This window comes from Mustela nigripes, chromosome 9 (genome assembly GCF_022355385.1).
Source record: "Mustela nigripes isolate SB6536 chromosome 9, MUSNIG.SB6536, whole genome shotgun sequence".
Taxonomy (NCBI): Eukaryota; Metazoa; Chordata; class Mammalia; order Carnivora; family Mustelidae; genus Mustela; species Mustela nigripes.
The window spans coordinates 21,044,319-21,071,922 of record NC_081565.1 but is presented as its reverse complement, the minus strand read 5'-3'; the positions used below and the strand labels follow the sequence as shown (position 1 = coordinate 21,071,922).

The 27,604-nt window shown below is 43.6% G+C and overlaps 1 protein-coding gene across 5 annotated transcripts in view; it reads right to left on the bottom strand.

Annotated features, from left to right (window-relative positions):
• Positions 1-27,604, bottom strand: part of SUSD1 (sushi domain containing 1) — a 130,651-nt gene that overhangs the window by 15,517 nt on the left and 87,530 nt on the right. For all 5 annotated transcript variants that reach the window (XM_059411063.1, XM_059411060.1, XM_059411061.1 and 2 more), the window contains 4 exons: positions 17,123-17,214; positions 15,734-15,920; positions 4,804-4,900; positions 1,212-1,470 (listed from right to left, as the gene is read on the bottom strand). In XM_059411063.1, the coding sequence (XP_059267046.1) occupies positions 1,212-1,470; positions 4,804-4,900; positions 15,734-15,920; positions 17,123-17,214 (635 nt within the window). The remainder of the gene's footprint in view (positions 1-1,211; positions 1,471-4,803; positions 4,901-15,733; positions 15,921-17,122; positions 17,215-27,604) is intronic.

Below are 27,604 nucleotides of genomic sequence, written 5' to 3'. Positions count from 1 at the left end.
GGCCCTGTTTGAGTCATAAACACCTTTTAAACAAGTTCAGGGAAATACATTCTGGGCTTTAGCCTGCCAATTCTCAATTCCTACGTTATTGTCACAAAATACTACCAAATCTCTTGGCTACTTGTACATATTCTTTTCTTTTTTTACTTGTGTCATATTCTTTTTTTTTTTTAAAGATTTTATTTATTTATTTGAGAGAGAGAGACAGTGAGAGAGAGCATGAGCGAGGAGAAGGTCAGAGGGAGAAGCAGACTCCCCATGGAGCTGGGAGCCTGATGTGGGATTCGATCCTGGGACTCCGGGATCATGACCTGAGCCGAAGGCAGTCGTCCAACCAACTGAGCCACCCAGGCATCCCAACTTGTGTCATATTCTTAAAAGTAACCGCTGGTTTACCATCAAGCATGATAATGGCGCGTTAGACTGGTGTCCTACACAGAACAGAGTACGTGTCAGTTTTAAATATGGTATGGGGACACCTGGCTGGGCCAGTCAATTAAGCATCTGACTATTGATCTCAGCTCAGGTCTTGACTTCAGGGTTGTGAGTTCAAGCCCTGGGCTGGGAAGGAAAGCAGAAAGGGAAAAAGAAAGGAAGGAAGGAAGGAACCTTATACTCAAGATGGCTTCAATTCATCAGTCAAGTGATGTTTCTACTAATATAATTTTCTTCTAGTTTCCATTCCCAGTCTATATGAATTTATGTCATACTTTGAGTTCTCCTGGGGCAACCATCACAACGGTTCTTCAAGATCTTTCACCTGACTCACTGATTCAGCTCTTGCTATCCTGCTTGGCCAGCTCACTATCTTTCCTCACGATGCAATGACTCCATAGTTCGGATCTCATGAAAGAACCACCCCTGGAACAAAGTAGGCTTTCTAAGGATGAGGAGAGGTGGGTGTGGCCAAAGCAGTCAGGAAAGCAGAAAATAGGGCAGCACTGACATTCAAAAAGAGGCCTCTCCTTCCTGCTTCCGAGAGGGTGCAGGGAGGCAGCAGCCTGGCAGCAGCACAGGGAAGTGACACTTCACACCATCAACCACCTTCAAGGTCTCACCAGCCCATAATTTATGCAGGCAAAGTATTCAACACATTTTTCTGGTTGGTACATGCGGTGTCCATCTCAAATACCGGGGAAGCAAATGTTCAAACATCTACATTTCACACGAAGAAGAAAATAGAGAATTCATGAGTTTTTAAAGAGGTGTACCTCATTCCATTCACTTGTGATTCGCAGTATGATGCAGTAATCATTCCCTTTTTTCAAAGGTGCATTATAGTATTTTCCGTAGTACAGCCTGTCTCCAATAGACATCTCCATGGAGTCATCTGGAACATCTTTGGCCAGTAGTTCTGCAGCCACATACCCTTCAGCATCAGAAGTGTTGCTAAAGAATGAGGTGGCCCCTTCAGAATCACACAAAAAGGTGTTTTGGAGCATCAGGGGAAGCACTAACACCTGATATGAACTGAAAAAAGGAAAGAAAAAGAAAAAAGAAAATGTCTATCAGACCCTTGCTTGGGAGAGTCATTCATTCAATTATTCACATTTACTGAGCACCTGCTATGAACGAGATAGTTTTGTGGGCACTGGAGACACATCACCAGACAAGAAAAAGTCTTTGCCCCTGGGGGAGGGGGGTGCAGATTTACAGTCTGGGAGCGCCAACACTTAGGGAACTCCAGTCTGGACCTCCAGTGCTAATGCCACACGACGCAATATAGGTCGTCAGGTTCCACCACAGATAGATGCCAAGTAAACCCTCTTTAGCCAGGAGGGGCTGCTCCACATACAGCTACCCAGAAAGGGCACGCTGTATACCTCTCACAGTGGTTTCCACATGGGGAAAAAAAAAAAAAAGCCCAGCTGTGGAAAGCGTTTAGCAGTCACAAGGAGGCTGCCTGTCTACAAGCGTTAATGTACTAAGCCTGCAGAAAGGCTCAATCACATGGTAACCTGAAATGGAATTCATGTGACCTACATTCCTTCCAGGGCCCAGATACCAAAGTTCATGTGAAATAAATGAGAAGCAAGGAGCGCCAATCACTGTGCGTTAATCTAGTCCGACCGTGTCCTGAAATAGCCAGGAAGGTAAAATGTCATGTGTACATTGTGAAACTGTCCCCTGAACATGGACAGAGGAGCACACCAGCCAGCAAGTATCCTTCTGTGTTTTCTTTGTTGTTGATTCTACCAAACACAAACCCTGTCAGGGAAAGGAGGTGTAAGAATAAAAACACCAAGTACGAATCGCACCTCCTTTTTCATCCCGTTGCTTCCGTCCTTCTGTCCTGCCTCCAGGAGAGCACCTGTCTAAACATCTGCTTTCTCTATCAGGCCTGACAGCAGGGATCTAAGAGACTTCCTCCTGTACCCTTGCAAACCCTTACCCAGGTCTCTGGCTGAGGCCAACTCCCCACTAATGTTTCTTGAGTTGATGTTTCCGTAAAGAGGAAAAGCATGCATGAGTACCAAAGATGATTAGGGTCATTTCCAAACCATGAGGCCACATAATCTATTTTACTAGTAAGTATACAACTTCCTATTCCACATTCTTAATGCCCCATCTCCTGCTTCCTAAAAGACCATGAGTCACTAGGTTAAGAAAAGGGAGCCCTCCATGGCAGTTCGTCCTAGACTTGGAAAGTCTCCATCCCAAACATCCTATGTGTCCTCTGGGCCCTGATTTCCACCAAGTCTGGGCTCACTTTCCAGGAAAGAACTTTCCACAAAAGGTAAAACATCAAGCCTGCAGGGCGGGGAGATGCTACTGCCTCCACCAGTAAACATCTCCAAAGCGTCCACCACCTACAAGGGAATGCTTATAACGATACACTTCCCTGGAGACTTGAAGACATCCCTAGGAATCATGGCCGCAGGTAAGGGAGTAAATGGTGCGGGCTCCATGCTGTCCTCAAACTCCTCTTCCAATCCATCTTGCCTTGTGGATGTTGGCGTTCAAGGGCAACTTCAAGCCTCACCTTTGGTTCTGGACATTAGAGGCACCATTCATGGGGCATAAAGCAGTCTCCCCAGTTAGCATGATCATAATCACCTATGCTGCTTGATAATGACACAGATTTCCAGCCCCCATTCCAGACCTAATAAATCGAAATCTCCAGGAGCTGAGTCTGAGAATTTGTACTGCTGATAAGGCACCCCAGGTTATTTCTGTAAGTTGGCAATTGTGGGAGACACTAGCATGACGAGAGCCCAGGAACAGAATGCATCATTCGCCCGAGATCACCAAGCTAGGGAGGGGAGCTTTGGTCCCAGGGCCCTGTTCCACCATGTTCCCCACACCCCTATCCCTCTCCCCGAAGCATGTAGAAAGCAGACTCGGGCCTCTCCCACACTGGCAAAGCTGCTCCCCCAGCTCAAACCAGGTAGTCAGGGAGAGGAAACTGCTCCATTTGCCTGTTGGTAATTAACCCCGATGACGTTAGGGAAGCAGTTGTGGCTGTTTGGATGACTGTTCTGGAAAGACTTCTCCCCTCTTTCTCACCGCCACCCTCCCTGGAATGACTCACAGATCTCCACTTCCTGTTTTGGAGGCACTGGAGGGCACATTAGCCACAAGGATAGACTATCATCTGGCTTCTTTTTTTTTTTTTTGGTCTTACATAATTATTTGGCCTACATATTACGTTTGCTCTTGCAAAGTCTCTTGGGCATTGATATCATAACTTCTGTTCTCCTCATAGCAACAGAATGTCAGGGCCTTCCAGTAACTCATCAGGAATCAACATAGGCAATATCCATGCCTGGAAAAACCTTTGAGAACTTACTGCACTTAAACTAAAGGAAAGACAGAAAAAGCCTAAGTTTCATTATCAAGAGATTCACAGAGGCGCCTGGGTGACCTAGTCGGTTAAGTGACTCATTCTCAGCTTGGGTCTTGATCTCACGGTCATGAGCTCAAGCGCCACGCTGGGCTCCACACCACGCATGGAACCTACTTAAAATTAAACAAACAAATAAAAAAGAGACACATAGATAATATACCCAGACTTTCCTTTTTATAATTTTATAGTATCTGCTCAAATATACTAAAGGGTCATTAGACTAACAGGTCAAGAATGACATAAGACAATGAAGGTTAGGTCAAGGATGGCAAGGTTATTGCCATGTCCTTGCCTTATTCCTGTGAGCAAGCGGCTTATCTCTCCAGGGGAACCTCTATCTTCCTTTCTAAAAAAAAAAAAGGAATAATTCTGCTTTTCTAATCCAGGCATGACCCTGTAAATAAAATGCTTAATGGAACGCAATGTAGCTCTCCAAGTTGGGTGAATTAATTCTATCTTAATTCCATCTGGAATGCCAGAAACAGTCACTAGCTGCATAGTGTCTTGCCCATAACTCAATGTGTGGGCGAATTAAGAGAATTATCCGAATGGGCCCTTCAGATCCACTACACAAAGATCATCTTTAAATGAAATGCTGCTCCTGGACCACCATCACCGAGAGACACCGAGGTGAGTGTAAAGGATTAAAGCCTTACACATCACGCGCAATCAATGCTTGTCCGGCCAGTGACCAAAGGAAGGGATCTCATTGGGAGCTAAGCTGCCTGAATGCCTATCTCTGGCCCCTTAGGAGTTTTCCCTATTCATTTGGAAGGATGCTGGTTGGAACTAAAGGCCCAGTGTATGCCTAAGGAATCACAGACAAGAGTCCCTGATTGCCCTGCCCCAACCATTCAAGTACAGCACCTCAGAAGCCCCCTCCTCCATCAAACCAAAGCTTCCAAGACTCTCCATGAGAACATCCAGGCCACCACGGGAAAGGGGCCACTACCTACCTGATAGGTCCGTTTTTCTCCTTGGCTTTCCTCAGTTTCAGACGGGGTAGAGGCCCTCCATGCACTGTGACAAAGTCTACTTCCGGAGGGGGAGGTTCTGAAAACAAATCGGAAAGAGGAAAAGGGTGTGACTGGAATGAGTGGAAGCATGACGAAAGTGGTCCTCACGGGGCCATCGCAAGGGAAGTCTGAATGTAAGAAGCGATGAGTGTTTTCGGACACCTGCTACCACACGGATGAGTCCTGAAAACATTATGCTACATGAAACAAGCCAGACTCCGAAGGATGATCCCTCTCCTGTGCAACATCTGGAACAAACTCACAGACCCAGAAGTAGGTTAGAGGCTGCTGAGGACTGAGGGGTGGGTAGGCAAGGGGGAGTTAGTTGCTTAATGACCAACAGTTTCCGTTTGGAGTGACGACAAGGTTCGAGAAATTGACAGTGGTGAGGGTTTACAACATTGTGAAGGGACTTAATGCCAATACACTCTGTGCCAGGGAATGGCTGAAATGGTACATCTTATGTTATATATGTTACACAATGGTTTGTGTGTGTGGTTTTTTTTAAGTGATGCCCCAGTGCTGACAGAGGGCGCACACAGTGGGGCTGACAGTTAACGTGCTGGATAAGTTCCTATTTGGCAGGCAAGACCTGTATTTCTGACTTCTAGATCCTTTCCAGTCACAGAGCATTCTGTCCTTATTTTGTTCTCCCCAGCCACCAGATATCCCAAATAGACCTTCTACTGGGAGGGGACTGTATCGGCTGACGCCAGCGTTCAAGACTCTAACCGGAAGTGACATTCATAGTATGAACACACCGCATGCCATACTACCTCAGCTCAGGTGCACTGGGCACTCACCAAATGCACTAGCTGTGTCCTACACAGGCCTCATCTCATGTAATCTTCTCAACACTGCTATGAAGTGAATGAGATTTATAGAGGGAGAAAGGAAGAGAAAAAGACAAAGAATAAAATAGGAATGCCCCCCCCCAGGTATTATAGAAGACTGATGAATTGTTGAGCTCTACCTCTGAAACTAATAATACACTAAATGTTAATTGAATTTAAATTAAATTTTAAATTTAAAAAATTTAAAGGGCGCCTGGGTGGCTCAGTGGGTTAAGCCGCTGCCTTCGGCTCAGGTCATGATCTCAGGGTCCTGGGATGGAGTCCCACATCGGGCTCTCTGCTCAGCAGGGAGCCTGCTTCTCTCTCTCTCTCTGCCTGCCTCTCTGCCTACTTGTGATCTCTGTCTGTCAAATAAATAAATAAAATCTTTAAAAAAAAAGTATATTTCTAAAAAAAAAAAAAATTTAAAAATATGAGCCCCCCCAACAACCCTGGTCTTAAATTCTACTACAGTAAAATTAAGGACTAGGAGGCCACGATAAATACTCAAGATTTCATTTACCCATACTCAAGATTTCATTTACTTGGTGGGGGCGGCACCTGGGTAGCTCAATTGGTTAAGCATCTGGGCAGCTCCGGTCATGATCCCAGGGTCCTGGCATAAAGCCCTTCGTAGGCTCCTTGCTCAGCAGGGAATCTGCTTCTCCCTCTGTCCCTCCCCCCAACTCATTCTCTCTCTCTCTCTCTCAAATAAATAAAAATCTTTAAAAATCAAAAATAATTAAGAAAATAGACTTGGAGTAGAAATTCCCAATCCATATTATAATAAATAAAAACTTATACCTTCCTACAAAATTTGTGGGGTTTTGGGGAGGGGTGGGAAAGAGGATGGGGAAGAGAAAATCTTAAGCAGGCTTCATGCCCAGTGCAGAGCCCCACACAAGGCTCGATCTCAGGAGCCTGAGATCATGACTTGAGCTGAAATCAAGAGTCAGACACTTAAGCTGAGACACTGAGCCACCCAGGTGCCCCTAACTGCCTAGTTCTTTATTTAAAAAAAATTTTAAAGATCTTATTTATTTATTTATTTGTCAGAGAGAGAGCACAACCAAGGGGAGTGGCAGGCAGAGAGGAGAAGCAGGCTCCCTGCAGAGGAGGGAACCAGATTTGGGACTTGATCCCAGGATCTGGGATCATGACCCCAGCTAAAGGCAGACGCTTCACTGACTGAGCCACCCAGGCGTCCCTAGATAGTTTTTTAAAGCATGATCAAATATAATGGTTGCCAGAGGGTAGGGGTTTCAGGGTCGAAAAAACAAGGGAAAGCGATTAAGAGTTAAAATCTTCTGGTTATAAAATAAATAAGACATGGGGATGTAGTGTATAGCATAGGGAAAACAGCCAATAATATTTGAACGGCTGTCTATGGTGACAGATGGTGACTGGATTTACCGTGGTGACCATTTCATCATGTATATGAATATCAAATTATCATGTCATATGGCTAAAACTAATACAATTTGCATGTCAATTACTCTTCCATAAAAAAGCTCAATTAAATATGTTAATCATACATCACCAACCATCCATTTGTTAGCTACCGTTATACACCATGCACCATGGGAGGCCGGGAGAAACAGCGCTGGAAGACACGGTTTCTGCTTTCCAGGAGTTCTAAGTCTCGCAGTGAAGACAGTTGCATAAACATGCAGCACTTAGAGCTCTGATGAAGTCATACACAGGGCACTGTCCTCGTACAGAGGAAGAACACCTGACCAAGTGCAGGGGGCGGGCAGAGCATCGAATGCAGAATTGCATGTGCCCAGGGGCAGGCGGCAGGAGAGAGGGCAGAGGCAGCACCAAGGCCCTACCTACCGCATGGTTCAGGGGAGCTGAAAGGTGGAGTCTTGGCCTGGGAGAGGCAAGCAGCCAAGCAGGGGGAGGTGTGGGGAGGTTTCCAGAGGTCCTGGAAACAGGAAGTCACTTACAGAGTCTTAGCAGATATGGATTTTAGAAGTACAATTTAGACAACTGGTTGGAGGATGAACTGGAAAAGAACCAAAGTTCATGTTGCCCCAAAATCGAGGTATGCAGCACCTGAGGCCTGAAGCAAGTGAGGGACTGAGAACGGAGAAGAGGCGGCAGATGGGAGAGACACTCGGAGGGGAGAGAGAACAGATCCTGGTGGAAGACAGGGAAGGGCAAGAACGTAGGCTTTGGTTTCAGTGGCTGCATTGGTCATGACGTCATTCACCAAGGTCTGGGGGTAGAAGGTCAGAAGCAGCTCACTTCTAGGGGCGGCTGGGTGGCTCAGTGGGTTAAAGTTGCTGCCTTTGGCTCGGGTCATGATCCCAGGGTCCTGGGATCGAGCCCTGCATTGGGCTCCCTCCTCAGCAGAAAGCCAGCTTCTTTCTCTCCCTCTGCCTGCCTCTCTGCCTACTTGTGATCTCTGTCAAATAAATAAATAAAATCTTAAATAATAATAATAATAATATAAAAAAGCAGCAGCTCACATCTAGACATCACTAAGTCTGCTGTGCTCCTGGAATCATCCAACAGGCAGTGAGAATACACATACTAATAGGAGCTAACTGGGAGAGACACAGAGTGACACAGAGTCAGTCATCAGTAGCAGAGGCCACAGCTGCCCAGGGGGACCGCGTAAATGCACCAGAGCAGAGGCAAGGGCGCTAGGTTGACCCCTCGGAAGCCCAGGCATCTAGTACCAAATGCAAGACTGAGAGCCCCGAGTCACTTGTATCAGACACTGCCAAGTCTAGCATTTTGTCCAAAGTCCCCCAGATATGGTCACATCAATTCGGGTTTCCATAAGCTTGTAGGACTGCCAGGGACCCTCGGAGGTGGCCTGAAACAGTCCCTACTTACAGCGAAGGTCTCACAAAAGGTGTGAAAAGTTGATGCCATTTCCAAGAGATCCTGGATCTGACATCCCTGAGAAAGACAGCCGCTAGCTTCCTGCAGGGGTGATGGGGAGAAGGGGGGTGAGGTTTGAAAAGCCCCAGCAGGTCCCCCCAAGGGAATGTGCCTTCTCCTTTGCGAAGTTCTGCCCTCAGGCCTTCACGGGAACATGGAAAAGCCCTTTCGTTTGTGAAGTTTTGCTGTCACTACAGAGTAAGTGGTTTTTATCACACACTTCCTGTTTTCAGCCCCGAGGGAGAGTTACTGTTCACATTGTGTGTGAGAACCTTTCTCTGGCTCTTTTAAACTGTTCCTTTGTTTACTCTTCTCTGAGATTACTAATTCTAGTTCTTCTAATCTCTTGGCTAACCGTTAATTTTTTTTTAAAAGACTTTATTTTTTTTGACAGACAGAGATCACAAGTAGGCAGAGAGGCAAGCAGAGAGAGGGGGAAGCAGGCTCCCTGCTGAGCAGAGAGCCTGACCTGAGCCGTAGGCAGAGGCTTAACCCACTGAGCCACCCAGGCGCCCCTTGGCTAAGCTTTTAAAACCACCCCGTTGCCCAACACCCTCCGTCAAAGCAGGACAAAGTGCTCAACGGGCTTGCAGAAGGCAGGTCCACAGAGGGAGCAGGAAGGCCTCTCCTGCCCCCTGGCTGGTTTCTTCCTTCCGGCTGATCCCATCACCATGTGACTTCCAGACTGCTTTCTGCTCTGAGACCTTCCCCACTTTGTCTTTTAAACCCGTGACATGTTCCTCTCTAATGTCAAAACCTGAACTTCATCAGCCTAGTTCGTAGCCACATTTCAAGGTTAAATAACCTTAATTTCTAGCCATGTTTTCCAGAGTGCTGTTCCCCATCCCCCAGACTGCTGTCCTGGGTGGATGTGCTCTCCTCTCCATGAGACTCATTACTGATTTAAACCAGATCAGACCTACTGTCAGAGATGGTCTTGTCTGAGCCCAAGAGCATAATTTTTCCCCCAGGTATGTGAGGTGGGGGAAGACCCAGAAGGGAGCCCTTCATTACCATCCCTAGGTGTCGACAATATCCATCCTCGACTAGAAGCAAATGACAAAGGAAAAATAGAGGGGCTTCCATGTGAGAAAACCCTACAGGGTAGGGAGCAAAACAATGAAGGAGAAGGTGTCCTACAAAATAATAAATATAGTATAAAATTACAATAATTGAAATAGTAAGCTGCAGGCCTAGGGCAGGCAAAGCAATGGAAGAAGCTAGACAATCTAGAAAGAGACCCAAACAGATAAATGAGAATATAGTGTATGACATGGACAGTCTTTCCAAACATGGCAGGAAACTGGCTTATTTTTTAGGGGAAAAAAATTTACCATGTAAATTTAGCTTTATACCACATGTCAAGATGAATTCCAAATAGGTCTAAGTTTAAAAGTGAAAAGCAAAACTATTAAAAAGCATTACGGGGGGCGCCTGGCTGGCTCATTCAGTAGAGTATACGACTCCTGATCTCGGGGTCGTGAGTTCGAACCCCACAGTGGGTGCAGACCTAACCAAAAAAGAAACAGCAGCAACATTAGAAAATATTAAAGAATAAGAACTGATCTGATTTCAGGGCAGAGAAGGCTTTTCTTGGCATAAGCAGAGGAAGAAACCAAAAACGCACCAACAGAATTGATTACATGAAAACTTAAAATGTCTAATTGCTAAAAAGAATATTGACAAGAAAACTAACCAGAAAATAGCCTGGGGATTATAATATGTGTAAGAAAAGATTAATATCATTCACGTAGCCAAACTATTAAAATCAGTAAGAGAAAGGAGGTAATATAAACAAAAATGTGCTAAAATCCTCTAAAATATACCAAAAGGAACAAAGAGAACCAAAAATAGAAAATTATCTGCACCCAAACTAATAAAAGTCCCAACTTTATATAAACTTCAAGTAAATGGAAGGAATTCAGCCACACAAATAAATTAACATGAAGACACTGTGACGGTTCTCTCCTAATCCTTGGCACTTCCCCAGACAGACCATGCCACACGCTAAAGCCATGAGCAGCTGAAATGGACAGCAGAAGGAAAAATGGTGGCCACACCGTAAGTCATCAGCCATCACACGGCAGGCCGCATCTCCCCTACCGATGAAGTTACGAGGCACAGCCTTCCAGGGAGAAGGAACCATCTTCTTTCCATCTTTATATCCCCTCGATTCTATAATAAATATTCAACCTCAAATGATCACCGTGTTGTGTGCCCCAGTGGTTGAGCTGACATTGCTGCACACATTCTGCACACATTCTGCACAGGTCTTTGTGCATAATGAGTCAATAAATATTTGCTGAATTAAATTGTTATGTCACAGCATGCCCTTCCCACAGTCCTATCACACACAGAAACTCCGGTTTTGGGGGGTTACAGTGTAAAAAAAAAAAAAATCCCATTCATATTTTGTGAAAACTAACACTAATAAAAGAGAATAACAGTGTGCAGCCTGTTTTCCCCTGTGGTGTATCATCTATGCCTTCACGGGGCCTAGGCCCGGATGTAGATGCCTTCTTGTGAGGGAGCTGGGAGACACGTGCCCAACACAGATTCATTGGGGGATTTGGGGTTTGATTTGTAGCTAAAAAGTACTTCAGGAGATCACTGGGGATGAGATGACCCACTGAGGTAATGAAGGGCATGTGTGCCTCTCTCCTGGCCTGATCTAACACTGGGTACCCACATGTCAAAACACCTATGATCATGAAAGACTTTGAGAGAGTCTGGACAAAGAGGGACCGCGCTGGGATCAAGGCCAGGGTCTGTCCTGACCTCTACCGCAGCTTCAGGCCCTGGGAACCAAGGGGCCCAGCAGGAATACATGTGGTACCCCGGAGCCAGCCTAAGCAGACAGGGTTGTCAGAGGACACAGGATTCCCCATCTTTGGATGGGCTGTGGGTTGCCAACAAAGGAAGAAGAACTCCTCCTGCAGAAGAACGCAGCAGACTTGGCCCCGCACAGTCCTTCCTGGGGGCTCCCAACAGTGGGGTGGGGAGGAGCATCAGAAGAGGGGCTGTGGTTCCCAGTTCTGCAGGCTGAATCAAAGCTCCCCTGACTGGAGCTGTCTCCATGAGGGGGACAGTCTGATAATGCTCGGGACACACGGGCATGTTTTTGAGCATCTCTGCTGAACAGCTGAAAAAGCACCTTCTCTTTTCCTTCTCGTGAATGCGGGCAGAGACAGGAAATGTCCCCTCTAGGTTGCCAGGCTTGGTACTGAGGGCAAACTCAGCAAGTACTGGTTTCTTTGACTTTTTTTTCTTCCCTCTTCTCCTTTGGCATTCTTGATCCTCTCTTTTTTTAATCTTTATTTTTATTTTATTTTATTTATTTATGAGAGAGAGAGAGAGAGCAAGGGTGAGAGAGCATGAACAAGGGGCAGAGGGGGAGGGAGAGTCAGACTGCCCCGCTGAGCACAGAGCCCGATGCGGGACTCAATCCCAGGACCCTGGGATCATAACCTAAGCCGAAGGCAGACGCTCAACCCACTGAGCCACCAGGCGCCCCTGGCACTCTCGATTCTATAATAAATATTCAACCTCAAATGGTCAGCGTGTTGTGCGCCCCAGTGGTTTAGCTGACATTTCTGCACACATTTGCTTTGTCTCTCTCTCTCTATGCACTTTCCCCTCCCTGGTTGTCTCTTGCTCCCTGTGGGAAGACAGTTTTGCCCACAAAAGATTTCTGACTTGGCCAGAAAATAGCAGAGCCAACGTGTGAAAGCTCTTCTGAGGGTGGAAGTTTGCTCTTCACCCTGCTCTGGAGGGAATATAAACGGTCGGGCTCTTCTGAAGAATTCAGCTCATGGGGCTCTACCTGAGGAAGCCTGTCACCCCCGAGGCAGAGACTCTACCAGAGGATCTGGTCCCACCCACGCCTCTGACCCTGTTCTCACTGGGACACTTGCCTCTATCCTTCAACATGCCTAGAACTTGTGCCCTCCTCTGAGGTCAGCGACGTATTTAAAGCGTTTATCTTCATCCTGTTCCCATCAGTAAGATTTAGTTTAATATAAGACATGTGGGAGGGATATTCCACTCACTTTTCTTCTGGGAAATCAGCTGCTGCGTTTTCCAGACCCAAATCCCTCGCCTCACATTTCTGGTAAAATTCAAAAGTTCACAGTTTTACTGAAACCAAGCCATATCTTAGGCAATCAGGCATACCTCTCTTCATAGCAACAGGAAAGGCTCTCTTTTCTCCCCTTTTATGAGAGGGCTTGAGTGGGTTCTTTTGGTTGGTTGGTTGGTTTTTACCCTTTAGAAGATCATAACAACTTGAATTTTTGCACTTTTTAAAAAATGTCAAATTCTTTAAAGTAGTGTAGAGTTGGAAAATACGCAGCCATTGTCTCAGTTTAGCTAAGGGTCTCAACAGACTTAAATAGCTCAACAGTGTCCCCTGGTGGCCATGGGCACAGGGCGTTTGCGCGACTGGGACTGTACTGTGCCTAGGAAACAAGGTAGAGGTGAGTGTGTTCTCAGAAGAAACTCTCCTCCCCAACTCAAAAAACCTGATATACTACTTCGAAACAGCAAACCATCCAAAACCCAACAAGGACCAAAGAACAGGAAACTAAACAGCTTTTCATTTGAAGCAGTCACCAGAAGAAGGAATGCCCAGCCGAACATTACTTCTCTTTCCAGCCCCAGTGTTGGGAATTTCTTTTGTTTGAAAGCCTTTCTTCACTAACCAGGCATCCCCTCAGCACCAACAGCACCCAGTGGCCACTCACGTAGCTGCGCTACGTGCCAGCCCTGTCTTTACATCTCTGCCTCTGAGGAGCCATTTTAGGAGGAGAGAAAGAAAATAAACAACTACATTAAAAAATGCAAGTTCTGGGGCGCCTGGGTGGCTCAGTGGGTTAAAGCCTCTGCCTTCAGCTCAGGTCATGATCCCAGGGTCCTGGGATCGAGCCCCACATTGGGCTCTCTGCTCCGCAGGGAGCCTGTTTCCTCCCCTCTCTCTCTCTGCCTGCCTCTCTGCCTACTTGTGATTTCTCTCTGTCAAATAAATAAAAATTTAAAAAAAAAAAAAAAAAAGCAAGTTCCAACAACAAGTTCTGTGATGAATCTCAAATAGGACCCGCGGCTAGAGAGGGATGGGGTGGAGATGGAGGTTACTGGAGCAAGGACAGGCAGGGAGACCAACTCTAAGGTAATGACATTTGAGCAGAGACCTGGATGGTTATAAAGAAGCCACAAGCAGAGAGCACCCCAGGAAGAGTAAATAGTAGATGGAAAGTCCTGGATGCACAAACAGGTTTGACCTATCTAAGGAACATCAAGGAGGGCAGGGAGGCAGCAGATGCTTCGTGAGAAAGGAGGAAGAGTAGAGGAGATGAAGTCAGTGAGGAGGGTGGGGGTCAGGAACCTGAGTTCTATTCTAACACTAATGCAAACTCACTGGACAGTTTTCAGCTGGGGATAACATGTTCTTCTAGGCATTTTTTTTTTAATCACTCTGACTCCTGAGTTATTGTCTTCACCGTACCTTGGTTGGGGAGAGGGGGAGACTAATGGGCACCCACCCATGAAAGCAGAAAGACTACTGCAAAGGTCCAAGCAAGAGGTGGCTGGCTTGGATAAGGTTGCTCTGTGGGGAAGGGAAAGGGGGAAGAAGTATTTGGATACAGAATATATTGTAGAAAGAAGCCAGTGGTGCTTGTTGACAGATCAGAAGTCAGTGGGGAGGGGCAGAATCTTTTGGCCTGAGCAACAAGTGAATAGGAATGCCAATACCCCAAGACAGAGAAGCCTGGCTGGAAAATGGCTGTGGAGGTGAGAGAAGAGTTGAGAAATCAGAATCCTCCTGGACTTGTCTATTGGGCGTGCAAGAGATGACTCAGAGATGTTTAAAAGGTGACTGGATATATGAGTGTGGCACTCAGGGGAGAGTCTGGGACTAGGATACATACTGGGAAATCTTCAGCATACAGGCAATATTTATAGCCAGGAAATGTATCGGCAGAAAGGATAGATAATGAAAAAGGAACAGGAGCAGGCAAAGAGGACATCGATTAAAGAGGATAGAGCCAGCAAGAAAGACTGAGAAGGAGGAGCCAGCAAGGCAGGGGGACCCCAAAGTCAAGCGTGTTTCAAGAATGAGAAAATGTCAGATGCTGGGGATGGGGGAGGGGAATCAGATACAAACAAAATGGTCCCGTGGATTTTGTAAGATGGAGACACTTTCAGTAAAGCAGCGTGGACGGGACAACCGCCTTCAGATTGGAACCAGTTAAAGGGAAAACAGGAAGTCAGGATGTGGGACCTACAGAACAGACACTTCTTTTAAGAAGTTTTACTGTAAAGGGGACGTTGAAAGAAGTAGCTGGAGGGAATATAGGATCAAAGGAAGTGTGTTTGTTTCTTTGTTTTCATTCAAAAAAAGGAGATACTATGACAGGCTCGACATGCTCGTGCAGTGCCGTGTTGGGACTATTTCTCTGTTGGGGGGGACACTGTGATTAGGCAGGAAAGGATGGGGTCCAACGCCCCTGGGGGTGGCGGTCACCTGAGCAGTGGGGATAGGAGAGAAGACAGAACACACGGTTCTGCACGCAGGGAGCAAGGGGAGCCTTGGGAGAGGCACGTCCTCACCTGATCACTTCCAAATGCTCCGGGAGGTCAGAAACAAGAAGCTCATACTCTGCGTTTCAGCACAGAGTGTGGGGGGAGTGGCAGGGGGAGCACCCCAGATTTGAGGAGCGACAATGAGAAGATGAGAGAAAAGTGAAATTGGGAGGAAACCAAAGTGCGGCTGCCAAGCACTGTTCCCTGAGAATAACAGACTCCTGAGGCACTCACGACAAAATGACGATTACACGTAACTGAGAAGCCGTCATGAGGAACAATTCTTTTTAGGTCTCGAGTATGTTAACTATTTTAAATATCCGGAAGGAATGTAACCAGCGCTCACATACACGCTAGCCAGATTTAACTCGCGTTAGTATTTTGTCCTGACTACTTTTCTAAGAGAGAAGACATGACAGGTACGACCACAGGACCCTTTCGTCCCCCCCCCCTCTTCAGGTGTGTGCTACAACAGTGGGAAGCAATAGGGTTCCTCTTCCTCCGGGCCCGTCTACAGCTCTGTGGTGACTTCATTCATCCGAATGCTGCCATGCCCGATTTACCTGCAATGTGGGTTGTCAGCGGGAGGACCACGGGAAGTTGAGAAGACCAAGCCTGGATGCGGATGCTGTAGTTGGTGCCCGGACGCAGGTCCAGGCACATCTCAGGAGCCTGGCTGTGGGCAGTCATATTAAAGGTCATTTCCTGGGCAAATTCCTTCTGATACCATCTCTGGCCCCGAATGTAGAACTGAAACAGAGAGGTTCACTAGGTGAATGGTGAGCTTGGAAGGCTCCAAATGCCTGGGTACTTTCCCTTTTTCAGGAGCCATCATGCCCTCGACTCCAAAGTTCCTTCAGAAAGGGAAACAAAACAGTAAGCCAATCTCTCAGGCGTCACCCCCAAAACACCACCATGACAATAGGTGAGTACAATAAAGATATTTTGAAATCAAAATGTACAAAAGGCCGAGGCCCCAGTGCTAACCGTGTTCTCACGTGTACCACACACAACACAGAGAAGTCTGTTGGCAGGGGCAAGGCCACAAAACATTCTCCTAGAAGAAAATGCGGAATCTGAACTAAAGCTTCTCTAGAGCACGACCTGAGTGAGGGTACGCCTATCTGACCTGGCGAATGTCCTATCTGGCTTTGCTCCTCTGCCTGCCCCCTTCGTGTTTCGGGGATTTTTTTTTAACAATGCATTTTTAATTTTGGGAACAGAGTATTTGCCATTTGACGGCCACACGCCTTCCAATTTTGCTCTTCATTTTACAATACCTGACCTGGGCCCAGGCAAGCAACCGTGTCTTTGGGATCACGGAGCAACTTTCGACAGTAATGTGGTACCAAACTGCATCAAAATGGAGCCATTTATAGACAAAGCAGCACTTAATGCTTCATATAAAGCAATACACATTTTTAAAAGTTAAAATGCACATGAACTGCACAGATGTGCCTGCCCCCTTCGCCACATGCTCCTGTAACCCCCCAGCACCTGGCCCAGTAGACATACTTCTCTACCCACTTAATTTCTTCTAGCAGCAGCTCATCCCATGGTTTCCACCTTTCTTACTCACAACAACAATAGCTTCAAAAGTTCCCTATGACTCTCTAGACAACATGCCCAGACCCTGGTCAGAGACACTGGCCTGAAGAGGCACACCCAGGCAAAAGCCACGAGTTCCTTCCACTGATGCTGGGTGGACACTTTTCGTGCACATCATGCCACGTGGACAAAGAAACTCTCACAGCTTACTCAGAAATCCCCAAGGTCTCATTCTTCAAATATGTAGTGGAAGTGCCCATTTTCTTGTTTTGGCTCACAATTCTTACCATAAATCTGCCATTGATAATAACAGCTATATAAGTAGATTTTTAGGTTTGCTGATATTTTTTTAAACCTCCTACACTAGACAACATCTACACATAGAGTTACATTCAGTCACTTACTAAATACATCTCCTCTGTATCAGCGGTCTTTGTACTTCTCCATCTCAAGCAGGTTTCGTTAAATACTGAAATGTTACCGATGATCTGTTTTACTGCAGGAGGGAAAGAATGAGAAATCAACTTACACTCGATACAAAAATACTACCTTCCACAGCGCACGCAACTCTTGATTTTGGGGCTGTGAGTCAGAAAATGTTGGGTGTAGGGATTATTTAAAAAATAAAATCTTTTAAAAATTACTATCTTTTTCCCCCCTTTTTCTTTTTTTTTTAAATTTTAAATTTTTTATTTTTTATAAACATATATTTTTATCCCCAAGGGTACAGGTCTGTGAATCGCCAGGTCTACACACTTCACAGCACTCACCAAAGCACATACCCTCCCCAATGTCCATAACCCCACCCCCCTTCTCCCAACCCCCTCCCCCCAGCAACTCTCAGTTTGTTTTGTGAGATTAAGAGTCACTTATGGTTTGTCTCCCTCCCAATCCCATCTTGTTTCACTTATTCTTCTCCTAAAAATTACTCTTTTTTAAAAAGACTTATTTATTTATTTGAGAGAGAGAGAGAAAGAGCATTTGGGGGGGAGGGGCAGAGAGAGAGGGCAAAAGAATCTTTTTAAGTAGACTCCACACTGAGTGTGGAGCCCAAAGAAGGACTCAATCCCAAAACCCTGAGATTACGACCTGAGCCAAAAACCAAGAGTTGGACACATAACCAACTGTGCCAGCCAAGCACCCCCCACAACAAAATACTACCTTTTAATCAAATCATATACATAGGATGATTTCAGCAGTATTTAAATTTAGAAATGAGTGGTCACAGCACTTTTATATTTATGTAAATTCAGTCCTGAGAAAAGATTTAAAATCAAAAGATACCCAATCAGAAGATCCCTCTTAAAAATTACTTAAGGGGTGCCTGGGTGGCTCAGTGGGTTAAGGCCTCTGCATTCAGCTCAGGTCATGGTCCCAGGGTCCTGAGATCAAGCCCTGTACTGGACTTTCTGCTCATCAGGGAACCTGCTTCCTCCCCTCTCTCTGCCTGCCTCTCTGCCTACTTGTGATCTCTGTATGTCAAATAAATAAATAAAATCTTTTAAAAAATTACTTAAATCCTTAAAAAAATTACTTAAATCCAGTACCCTGGTTTACTAGCCTAAAACTGCAACTCAGCCTTGGACAACCTCATTTATATAAATAAGTACTAATTTCGAATTCTCAGCTGGGAGCAACACTTGAGCAGAGAATTGAGAGGTGCTCTTTGAAGAACTAAAAATGATTTGCTAAGAAGCTTCAGAGCAGGGGAGCCTGAGGGGGCTCAGTCAGTTGAGCATCTGACTCTTGGTTTTGACTCAGGTCATGATCTCAGGGTCACAAGATCGAGCCCCACATTAGACTCCCCACTGAGGTAGGGAGATTCTCTCCCTCTGCTCCCCCCCCACTCAAGTTTTCTATCAAATAAGTAAACTTAAAAAAAAAAAAAGAAGTTTCATAGCAAAACTGCAATGATTAATAAATGATAAAGACAACTCCCAAAGCACATGAGGAAAGAAGTCTCATGGGAGCCAAGCCTTTATTGTGTAAGCCTCTGGCCTGACAGGTTCCTATAAATGAAGCCATGTTGGTAGAAGTGCCCCTTCTTTATGGACTGGGCATATTTGCCCAGAGGAAACCTGTTGCACAGGTCAAAAGTTGTATTTCAAATGCTGTAAGACAGAGTAGATAAGAAAGTACTTGTGATTCAAAATAACGCAATCTCACCATTGGGTATAGGTGTTTATGAAACTTTCAAAACCAATAATCCTGGGGCACCTGGGTGGCTCAGTCAGTTAAGCATCCATCTTTAGTTCAGGTCATGATACTGGGGTCCTGGTATGGAGCCCTGTGTCAGGATCCCTGCTCAGCAGGAAGTCTGCTTCTCCCTTCCTCTCTGCCCCTCCCCCTGCAAATGCACTCTCATGCACTTGCGCTCTCTCTCCCCCTCGTGTGCCACATGCGTGCTCTATCTCTCAAATAAATAAATAAAATCTTTTAAAATAAACAACAAAAACAAAAAACAAAAACCTCAATACTACTTAAACAGTTCCAGGGGATAGGCAATGGATAATTAATTAACTAAACAGTTCTAGACCACCAAAAAAGATAGAAAGCTTCCCAATTTATTTGTGATGACTAGATAACCCTCAACAATGCCAAAACTGCACAATGATGGCACAAACAATTATGAAACACACTATGTCAAACTCAATTATTAACATAAATGAAAAAATCTAAAATAAAATATTAGCAGATAGAAGTCAGCAGTACATTCAAAGAACAATACCCTGTGACCAAGGAAGATTTATTCCAGGAATATTATTAGAAAAGTTATTAATAGATTAAAAGGGAAAAGCCATATGGTTATTCTTACAAGTGTAATGGTTAATATATTTAGTATAGATTCTTGACTAAAAATCTTAGTTGGGATTTAATTGGATAGAAATGTCTTAACTTCAAAGAATGTTTATCAGAAGCCACCATCCTGGGTAGTAAAACAATGAGGCAGTTTCTAGTAAAGTTAAGAACAATACAAGGATGCATGTTCTCATAGCTATTATCTAGCATTAGCTAGAAGATTCTAGACAACACGGAAAGAGGCAAGAACAAAATGAGCTATAAATACTAGGAAGAAAGGGAACAAATGATGCCACTGCCAGCAATGCTAACAGGATCCACTGAAAAACAAATATGAAGGAGTTTGAAAGCAATCTTAAATACAAATAAATACAAATAATGGGACTTTGGCAAAGCATATCTGAATATAAGAACATAGAAAAACTAGTCGTTTTTGATGTATCTACAAGAACAAGTATGGTAGGCTGGAAACACCCCTCCCAAAATGTCCACATCCATCTGTGACCATGTTACCTTACAGGGCAGAAAGAATTCACAATGTGATTATGAGATTATTGGGATTATCTAGATGAACCTAACACAGTCCTTATAAGAGAGAGACAAAAAGATCAGAGTTAGAGAGTGATTTAAGGACAAAAGAAGCAGTTAAGCCAAGGAGCTTCAAAAAATGGAGGATGGGGGCCACGAGACAAGGAATGTAGGTGAGATATAGAAACTGGAAAGGACAAAGAAATGGATTCTCTTCTCTAGCCTTCAGAATGAACACAGGTCTGATGCTACTGTAGTTTTAACACGGTGGAACTGTTTCAGGTGTCTGACCTCTAGAAGTATAATAAATTCACGTTGTTTTAAGCCACTGAATTTGCACTTATTTATTATACTAGTGATAGGAAACTAAAACAACACATAAAATATAACAAAAAAGTGCAGCGCCCAGCCACCTTGAAGCACCCAACTACTGCAGTGCGCCACACCCGGCCAGCAGGTGCACGGAGGCCTCCACACGCTGCACCCAGCCTCATGCCCCCAGCAGCACCAGTTCACACCCCCTAGCTACCGCAGCACTTCAGGGAATCTGGCAGAGGACTAGCGACCCAGTGCGAATTTTGCTAACACCACTGCCTGCTCTCAAGTTCCCTGGAAGGCATGCCTATCCTGCCTAGGTCCCACTAACACCACAGAGAACAAACACAGCCCACACTGGGCAGAGTCCATGCAGACAACCATGCTGAAAGGAAAAGTGACTCAGACAGAACAACAGGCTACACACACAGCAACACACATTGGATACTATCCTAAAGTGAACAGGGACACACTGCACTACGGAGCACTCTAAGTCATCTTCTTCATAAAGTCACTACTTTCAAGAGTTTAAGACATAGCTGACTTTCTTCAAAGTTGGTGGCATCACAATTCTGGACTTCAAGCTATATTACAAAGCTGTCATCATCAAGACAGTATGGTACTGGCACAAAAACAGACACAGAGATCAATGGAACAGAAGAGAGCCCAGAAATAGACCCTCAACTCTATGGTCAACTAATCTTTGACAAAGCAGGGTAGAATGTCCAGTGGAAAAAAGACAGTCTCTTCAACAGTGTTGGGAAAATTGGACAGTCACATGCAGAAGAATGAAACATTTCCTTATACCACACACAAAAATAGACTCAACATGGATGAAAGACCTCAATGTGAGAAAGGAATCCATCAAAATCCTGGAGAACACAGGCAGCAACCTCTTCAAGCTCAGCCACAGCAACTTCTTCCTAGAAACATTGCCAAAAGCAAGGGAAGCAAGGGCAAAAATGAACTATTGGGACTTCATCAAGATCCAAAGCTTTTGCACAGCAAAGGAAACAAAACCAAAAAACAACTGACAGAATGGGAGAAGATATTCACAAATGACAATCAGATAAAGGGCTAGTATCCAAGATCTATAAAGAACTTATCAAACTCAACACCCAAAGAACAAATAATCAAGAAATGAGCAGAGGACATGAACAGACATTTCTGCAAAGAAGACATCTAGATGTCCAACAGACACATGAAAAAGTGCTCCACATCACTCGGCATCAGGGAAATACAAATCAAAACCACAATGCGATACCACCTCACACCAGTCAGAGTGGCTAAAATTAACAAGTCAGGAAATGACAGATGGCAAGCATGCGGAAAAAGGGGAAACCTCTTACACTGTTGGTGGGAATGCAAGCTGGTGCAGCCACTCTGGAAAACAGTAAGGAGGTTCCTCAAAAAGTTGAAAATAGAGCTACCCTCTGACCTGGCAATAACACTACTGCATATTTACCCTTCAGATACAAATGTAGTGATCCGAAGGGGCACGTGCACCCAAACGTTTATAGCAGCAATGTCTACAATAGCCAAACTATGGAAAGAACTTAGATGTCCATCAACAGAATACTATGCAGCCATCAAAAGAAATGAAATCTTGCCATTTGTAACAACGTGGATGGAACTAGAGGGTATTATGCTGAGCAAAATAAGTCAATCAGAGAAAGATAATTATCATATGATCTCCCTGATATGAGGAAGTTGAGAGGCAGGGTAGGGGATTTTGGGGGGTAGGGAAGGAAAAAATGAAACAAGGTGGGATCAGGAGAGAGACAAACCATAAGAGACTCTTAATCTCACAAAATAGACTGAGGGTTGCTGGGGGGAGGGCAGGTATGTAGAGGGTGGTGGGGTTATGGACATTGGGGAGGGTATGTGATATGGTGAGTATGCTATGAAATGTGTAAGCCCGACGATTCACAGATCTGTACCCCTGGGGCAAATAATATATTATATGTTAACAAAAATAATTAATCAAAAATAAAAATAAAAAGACATAGCTGACTTTCTTAACAGACAAAACAGACACAGAGATGCAGAAAAAATGATGAGAAAAAGGGACGCCTGGGTGGCTCAGTTGGTTAAGCCGCTGCCTTTGGCTCAGGTCATGATCCCAGGGTCCTGGGATCGAGTCCCGCATCGGGCTCCTTGCTCAGTGGGGAGCCTGCTTCTCTCTCTGCCTCTGCCTGCCCCTCTGCCTGTTTGTGTTCTCCCACTCTCTCTCTCTCTGACAAATGGATAAATAAAATCTTTAAAAAAAAAATGATGAGAAAAAGAAATTTATCCCAAATGGAAGGAAAGGACAAGGCCACAGCCAGAGATCTAAACAAAACAAATATAAGTAACATGACTGATTGAGAATTTGAAGCAATGATCATAAGGATACTCACTGGACTTGGGAAAAGAGTGGAAGACATGAGTGAGACCCTTAAGCAGGGTTAAGAAATAACACAGCAGAGATAAAGGACTCAATGAAATGAGAAACACATTTGATGGCACGAACAGCAGAATGGAAGAAATAAAGGAATTAATTAGTGACCTGGAAGACAGAGTAATGGGAAGTAATCAAGCTGAACAAAAGAGAGAAAGAAAAAATAATTATGCAAAATGGTGACAGACTTAGGGAACTCAGTGATTCCATCATACGTAATGACATTTGTGTCATAGGAGTCCCAGAAGAAGAAGAGAGAGAAAGGGGACAGAAAATTTATTTGAAGAAATAATAACTAGGGGCACCTGGGTGGCTCAGTCGGTCAAGCTTGCAGCTCGGCTCATGATCCCAAGGTCCTGGAATTGAGACCTGCATCAGGCTCCCTGTTCAGTGGGGAGTCTGCTTCTCCATTTCCCTCCAACCCTGCTCATGCTCTCTTACTCACTATCTCTCTTTCTCAAATAAATAATCTTGAAGTAAGAAAGGAAAAGAAATAATAACTGAAAAATTCCCCAACCTGGCAAAGGAAACAGATACCCAGATCCAGAAGGCACAGAGAACTCCAATCCAAATCAACAAAAGCAGACCCACACCAAGAAAGATTGTAATTAAATATCAAAATATAGTGACAAAATTTTTTTAAAGCAACAACAACAAAGAAGACAGTAACTTACAAGGGAAAATCCATAAGGTTGCAGAAGATTTTTCAAGAAACTTTGAAGGCTGAAAGGAAGTGGCATGATATATTCAAAGTGCTCAATGGGGAAAGTCTGTGGCAAAAAATACTCTATCCAAAAGCCTACAATTCAGAATAGAAAAAGAAATAAAGGATTTCCCAGACAAACAGAAACTAAAAGAGCTTGTGACCACTAAACCAGCCCTGCAAGAAATATTAAAGGGGATTCTTTGAGTGGAAAGGAGACCAAAAGTGACAGTATAAAGGTAGAAAACACAAAAGCAGTAATAATGAATATTTCTATAAAAAATGAGTCAAAGAACTCACTAAATAAAAGAATATAATATATAATAACATATATCTAAAACATGAGAGAGGAGAAAAGACTGGGTTCAAACTTGAGCAAACTTCAACTTAATATAGACTGCTATGGGCAGAAGACATTATATACAAACCTAATATAATATAACAAAAACCATAATAAACATGCAAAGAATAAAAAGGAAGAAACCTAACTATATTACTAAAGAAAACCAGCAAACCAGGAAAGAGAGAGAGAAGAGAAACCGAGAAAGAGAAAAGTATCAGAAAAAAGCTTCAGAAAGAACAAAAAAAGTAATAAAATGGCAATAAATACATATCTTTCAATAATTACTTTGGGAGCGCCTGGGTGGCTCAGTGGGTTAAGCCGCTGCCTTCGGCTCGGGTCATGATCTCAGGGTCCTGGGATGGAGCCCCACATCGGGCTCTCTCCTCAGCGGGGGGCCTGCTTCCCTTCCTCTCTATCTCCCTGCCTCTGTCTACTTGTGATCTCTGTCTGTCAAATAAATAAATAAAATCTTTAAAAAAATAATAATAATTACTTTGAATGTAAATAGACTAAACACTCTAATCAAAAGACATAGGGTGACAGAATGAATTTTTTTAAATCTATATGGTGCCTGCAAGAGATTCATTTCACACCTAAAGACAGCTACAGATTGAAAGTAAAGGGATGGAGAAACATCTATCATGCAAATGGATATCAAAAGAAAGCTGGAGTAGCAATATTTAAATCAGACAAAATAGACTTTAAAACAAAGACTATAATAAGAGTCAAAGAAGGAAACTATATAATAATAAAGGGGACAAACAAGAAGATATAACAACTGTAAATATTTATGCACTCAACATGGGAGCACCCAAATACATGAAACAGTTGCTAACAGACATAAAGGAGCTAATCAGTAATAATAATAGTAAAAGTAACAGTAACAGTAAAGGACTTTAACAGTCCACTTACATCAACAGACAGATCATCTAAATAGAAAATCAACAAAGAAACGGTGGCTTTGATTGACACACTGGAAGAGAAGGATTTAACAGATATATTCAGAACAGTCCATCCTAAAACAACAGAGTACACATTCTTTGCAAGCGAACATTCTCCAGAACAGATGGCATATTAGGCCACATAACCAGCCTCAATGAACTCAAAAACACTGAAGTGATACCATGCATCTTTTCTGATCACAACACTAGGAAACTATAAGTCATAAGAAAAAATAAGAAAAAATCTGGAAAGACCACAAATGAATCGAGGTTAAATAACATGGTACTAAACAATGAATGGGTCAACAAGGAAATAAAGGAAGAAATAAAAAGCACATGGAAACAAATGAAAATGAAAAAAGATCCAAAACCTTGGGATGCAGTCAAAGCAATTCTAAGCGGGAAATGTATAGCAATACAGACCTACAAGAAAAACCTCACATAAACAAACTAATACCTTATACCTAAAGGAGCTAGAAAAAGAACAACCAACAAAACCTAAAACCAGCAGAAAGAAGGAAATAAATATGAGAGCACAGGGCACTTAGGTAGCTCAGTTGGTTAAGTGTCTGACTTTTGATTTCGGCGCAGGTCATGATCTTAGGGTTCTGAGATTGAGCCCCATGTCAGATTCCATGCTCAGTATGGATCCTGCTTAAGATTCTCTCTCTCTCCCTCCTCCTCTGTCTCCCCGCCCTGCCCATGCATGTTCTCTCACTCTCTTTTTCTCTTGCTCTCTCATTCTCTCACTCTCTCTCTCTTAAAATAATTTTAAAATAAAGATGGGAACAGAAATAAATGATAGAAAAACAACCAAAAACCCCCCACAATAGAACAGATCAATGAAACCAAGAGCTGGTTCTCTAAACAAAACAAAACAAAACAAAATTGATAAACCTCTAGCCAGATTTATCAAGGCAAAATTTGAACAGACCAATAACCAGCCACGAAATTGAATCAGTAATCAAAAAGCTCCCAACAAATGAAAATCCAGGACCGGCTGACGTCATAGGTAAATTCTACCAAATATTTAAAAACAAATTAATACCTATTCTTCTCAAACTCTTCCAAAAAGTAGAAAAGTAAGGAAAACTTCCAAATTCATTCTATGAGGCCAGTACCATCCTGATAAAAACTGGATAACGACACCACAAAAGAAAGACAACTATAGGCCAATATCCCTGATGAACATAGATACAAAATCCTCAACAAAACACTAGCAAACTGAATCCAAGAATACATTAAAATAGTCATTCACCACAATCAAGGGGGATTCATGCCCAACATGCAAGCATGGTTCAATAGTCAAATATCAATTGATGTGATACATCACATCAATAAGAGAAAGAATAAGAATCATATGATCACTTCAATAGATGCAGAAAAAGTATTTGACAAATATGTCCTTTCATGACAAAAATCTCAACAAAGGCCTAGAGGGAACATACCTCAACTTAGTAAAGGCCTTATATGAAAAACTCACAGCTAACATCATCCTTAATGGGAAAACACTGAGAGCCTTTCCCTTGAGGTTAGGAACAAGACAAGGATGCCCACTCTCAACACTTTTATTCAATACAGTACTGGAAATCCTAGTCACAGCAATCAGACAACAAAAAGAAATATTAAGCATCCAAACTGGTAAGGAAGAAGTAAAACTTTCACTATTTTCAGATGGCATAATACTATATATAGAAAACCTTAAAGACTCCACCAATAAAACTGTTAGAACAGATCAACAAACTAAGTAAAGTTGCAAAAATCAATGTATGGAAATCAGTTACATTTCTATACACCAATAATGAAGCAGCAGAAAGAGAAATTAAGAAAACTATCCCATTGATAATTGCACCAAAAATAACTAGATACCTAGGAATAAACCTAACCGAAGAGGTGAAAGACTTGTACTCTGAAAACCAGAAAATACTGATGAAAAAAATATAAGTTGGGGCACCTGGGTGGCTCAGTGGGTTAAGCCTCTGCCTTCAGCTCAGGTCATGATCTCAGGGTCCTGGGATGGAGCCCCACATCGGGCGCTCTGCTCAGCAGGGAGCCTGCTTCCCCCTCTCCCTCTGCCTGCCTCTCTGCCTACTTGTGATCGCTGTCTGTCAAATAAATAAATAAAATCTCTTTTAAAAAATGTAAGTTAACACAAAGAAATGGAAAGACATTCCATGCTCATGGATTGGAAGAACAAATATCATCAAAATGTCTATTCTACCCAAAGGATCTACACATTTAATGGAACCCCAACAAAATGCCAACAGCAGTTTTCACAGAACTAGGACAATTCTAAAATTTGCATGGAACCACAAAAGACCCCAAATAGCCAAAGCAATCTTGAAAAAGAAAAGCAAAGCTGGAGACATCACAATTCCAGACTTCTATGATATTGGCCAAAAATGGATGCAGAGATCAATGGAACTGAATAGAATACCCAGAATTAAACCCACAATTTTATGGTCAATTCAACTTTGACAAAGGAGGAAAGAATCTACAATGGGAAAAGGACAGTCTCTTCAACAAATTGTGTTGGAAAAATTGGATAGCAACATGCATAAGAAAGAAACAGGACCACTTTACTAAAACAATAATAAAAACTAAAATTAAAATTAAAAATGTAAAAAAGAATTTATAAAAGTATTTAAAATTTGGGGCGCCTGGGTGACTCAGTGGGTTAAAGCCTCTGCCTTTGGCTCAGGTCATGATCTCAGGTCCTGGGATCAAGCCCTGCATCGGGCTCTCTTCTGGCGGGGAGCCTGCTTCCTCCTCTCTCTCTGTCTGCCTCTCTGCCTGCTTGTGATCTCTCTCTCTCTC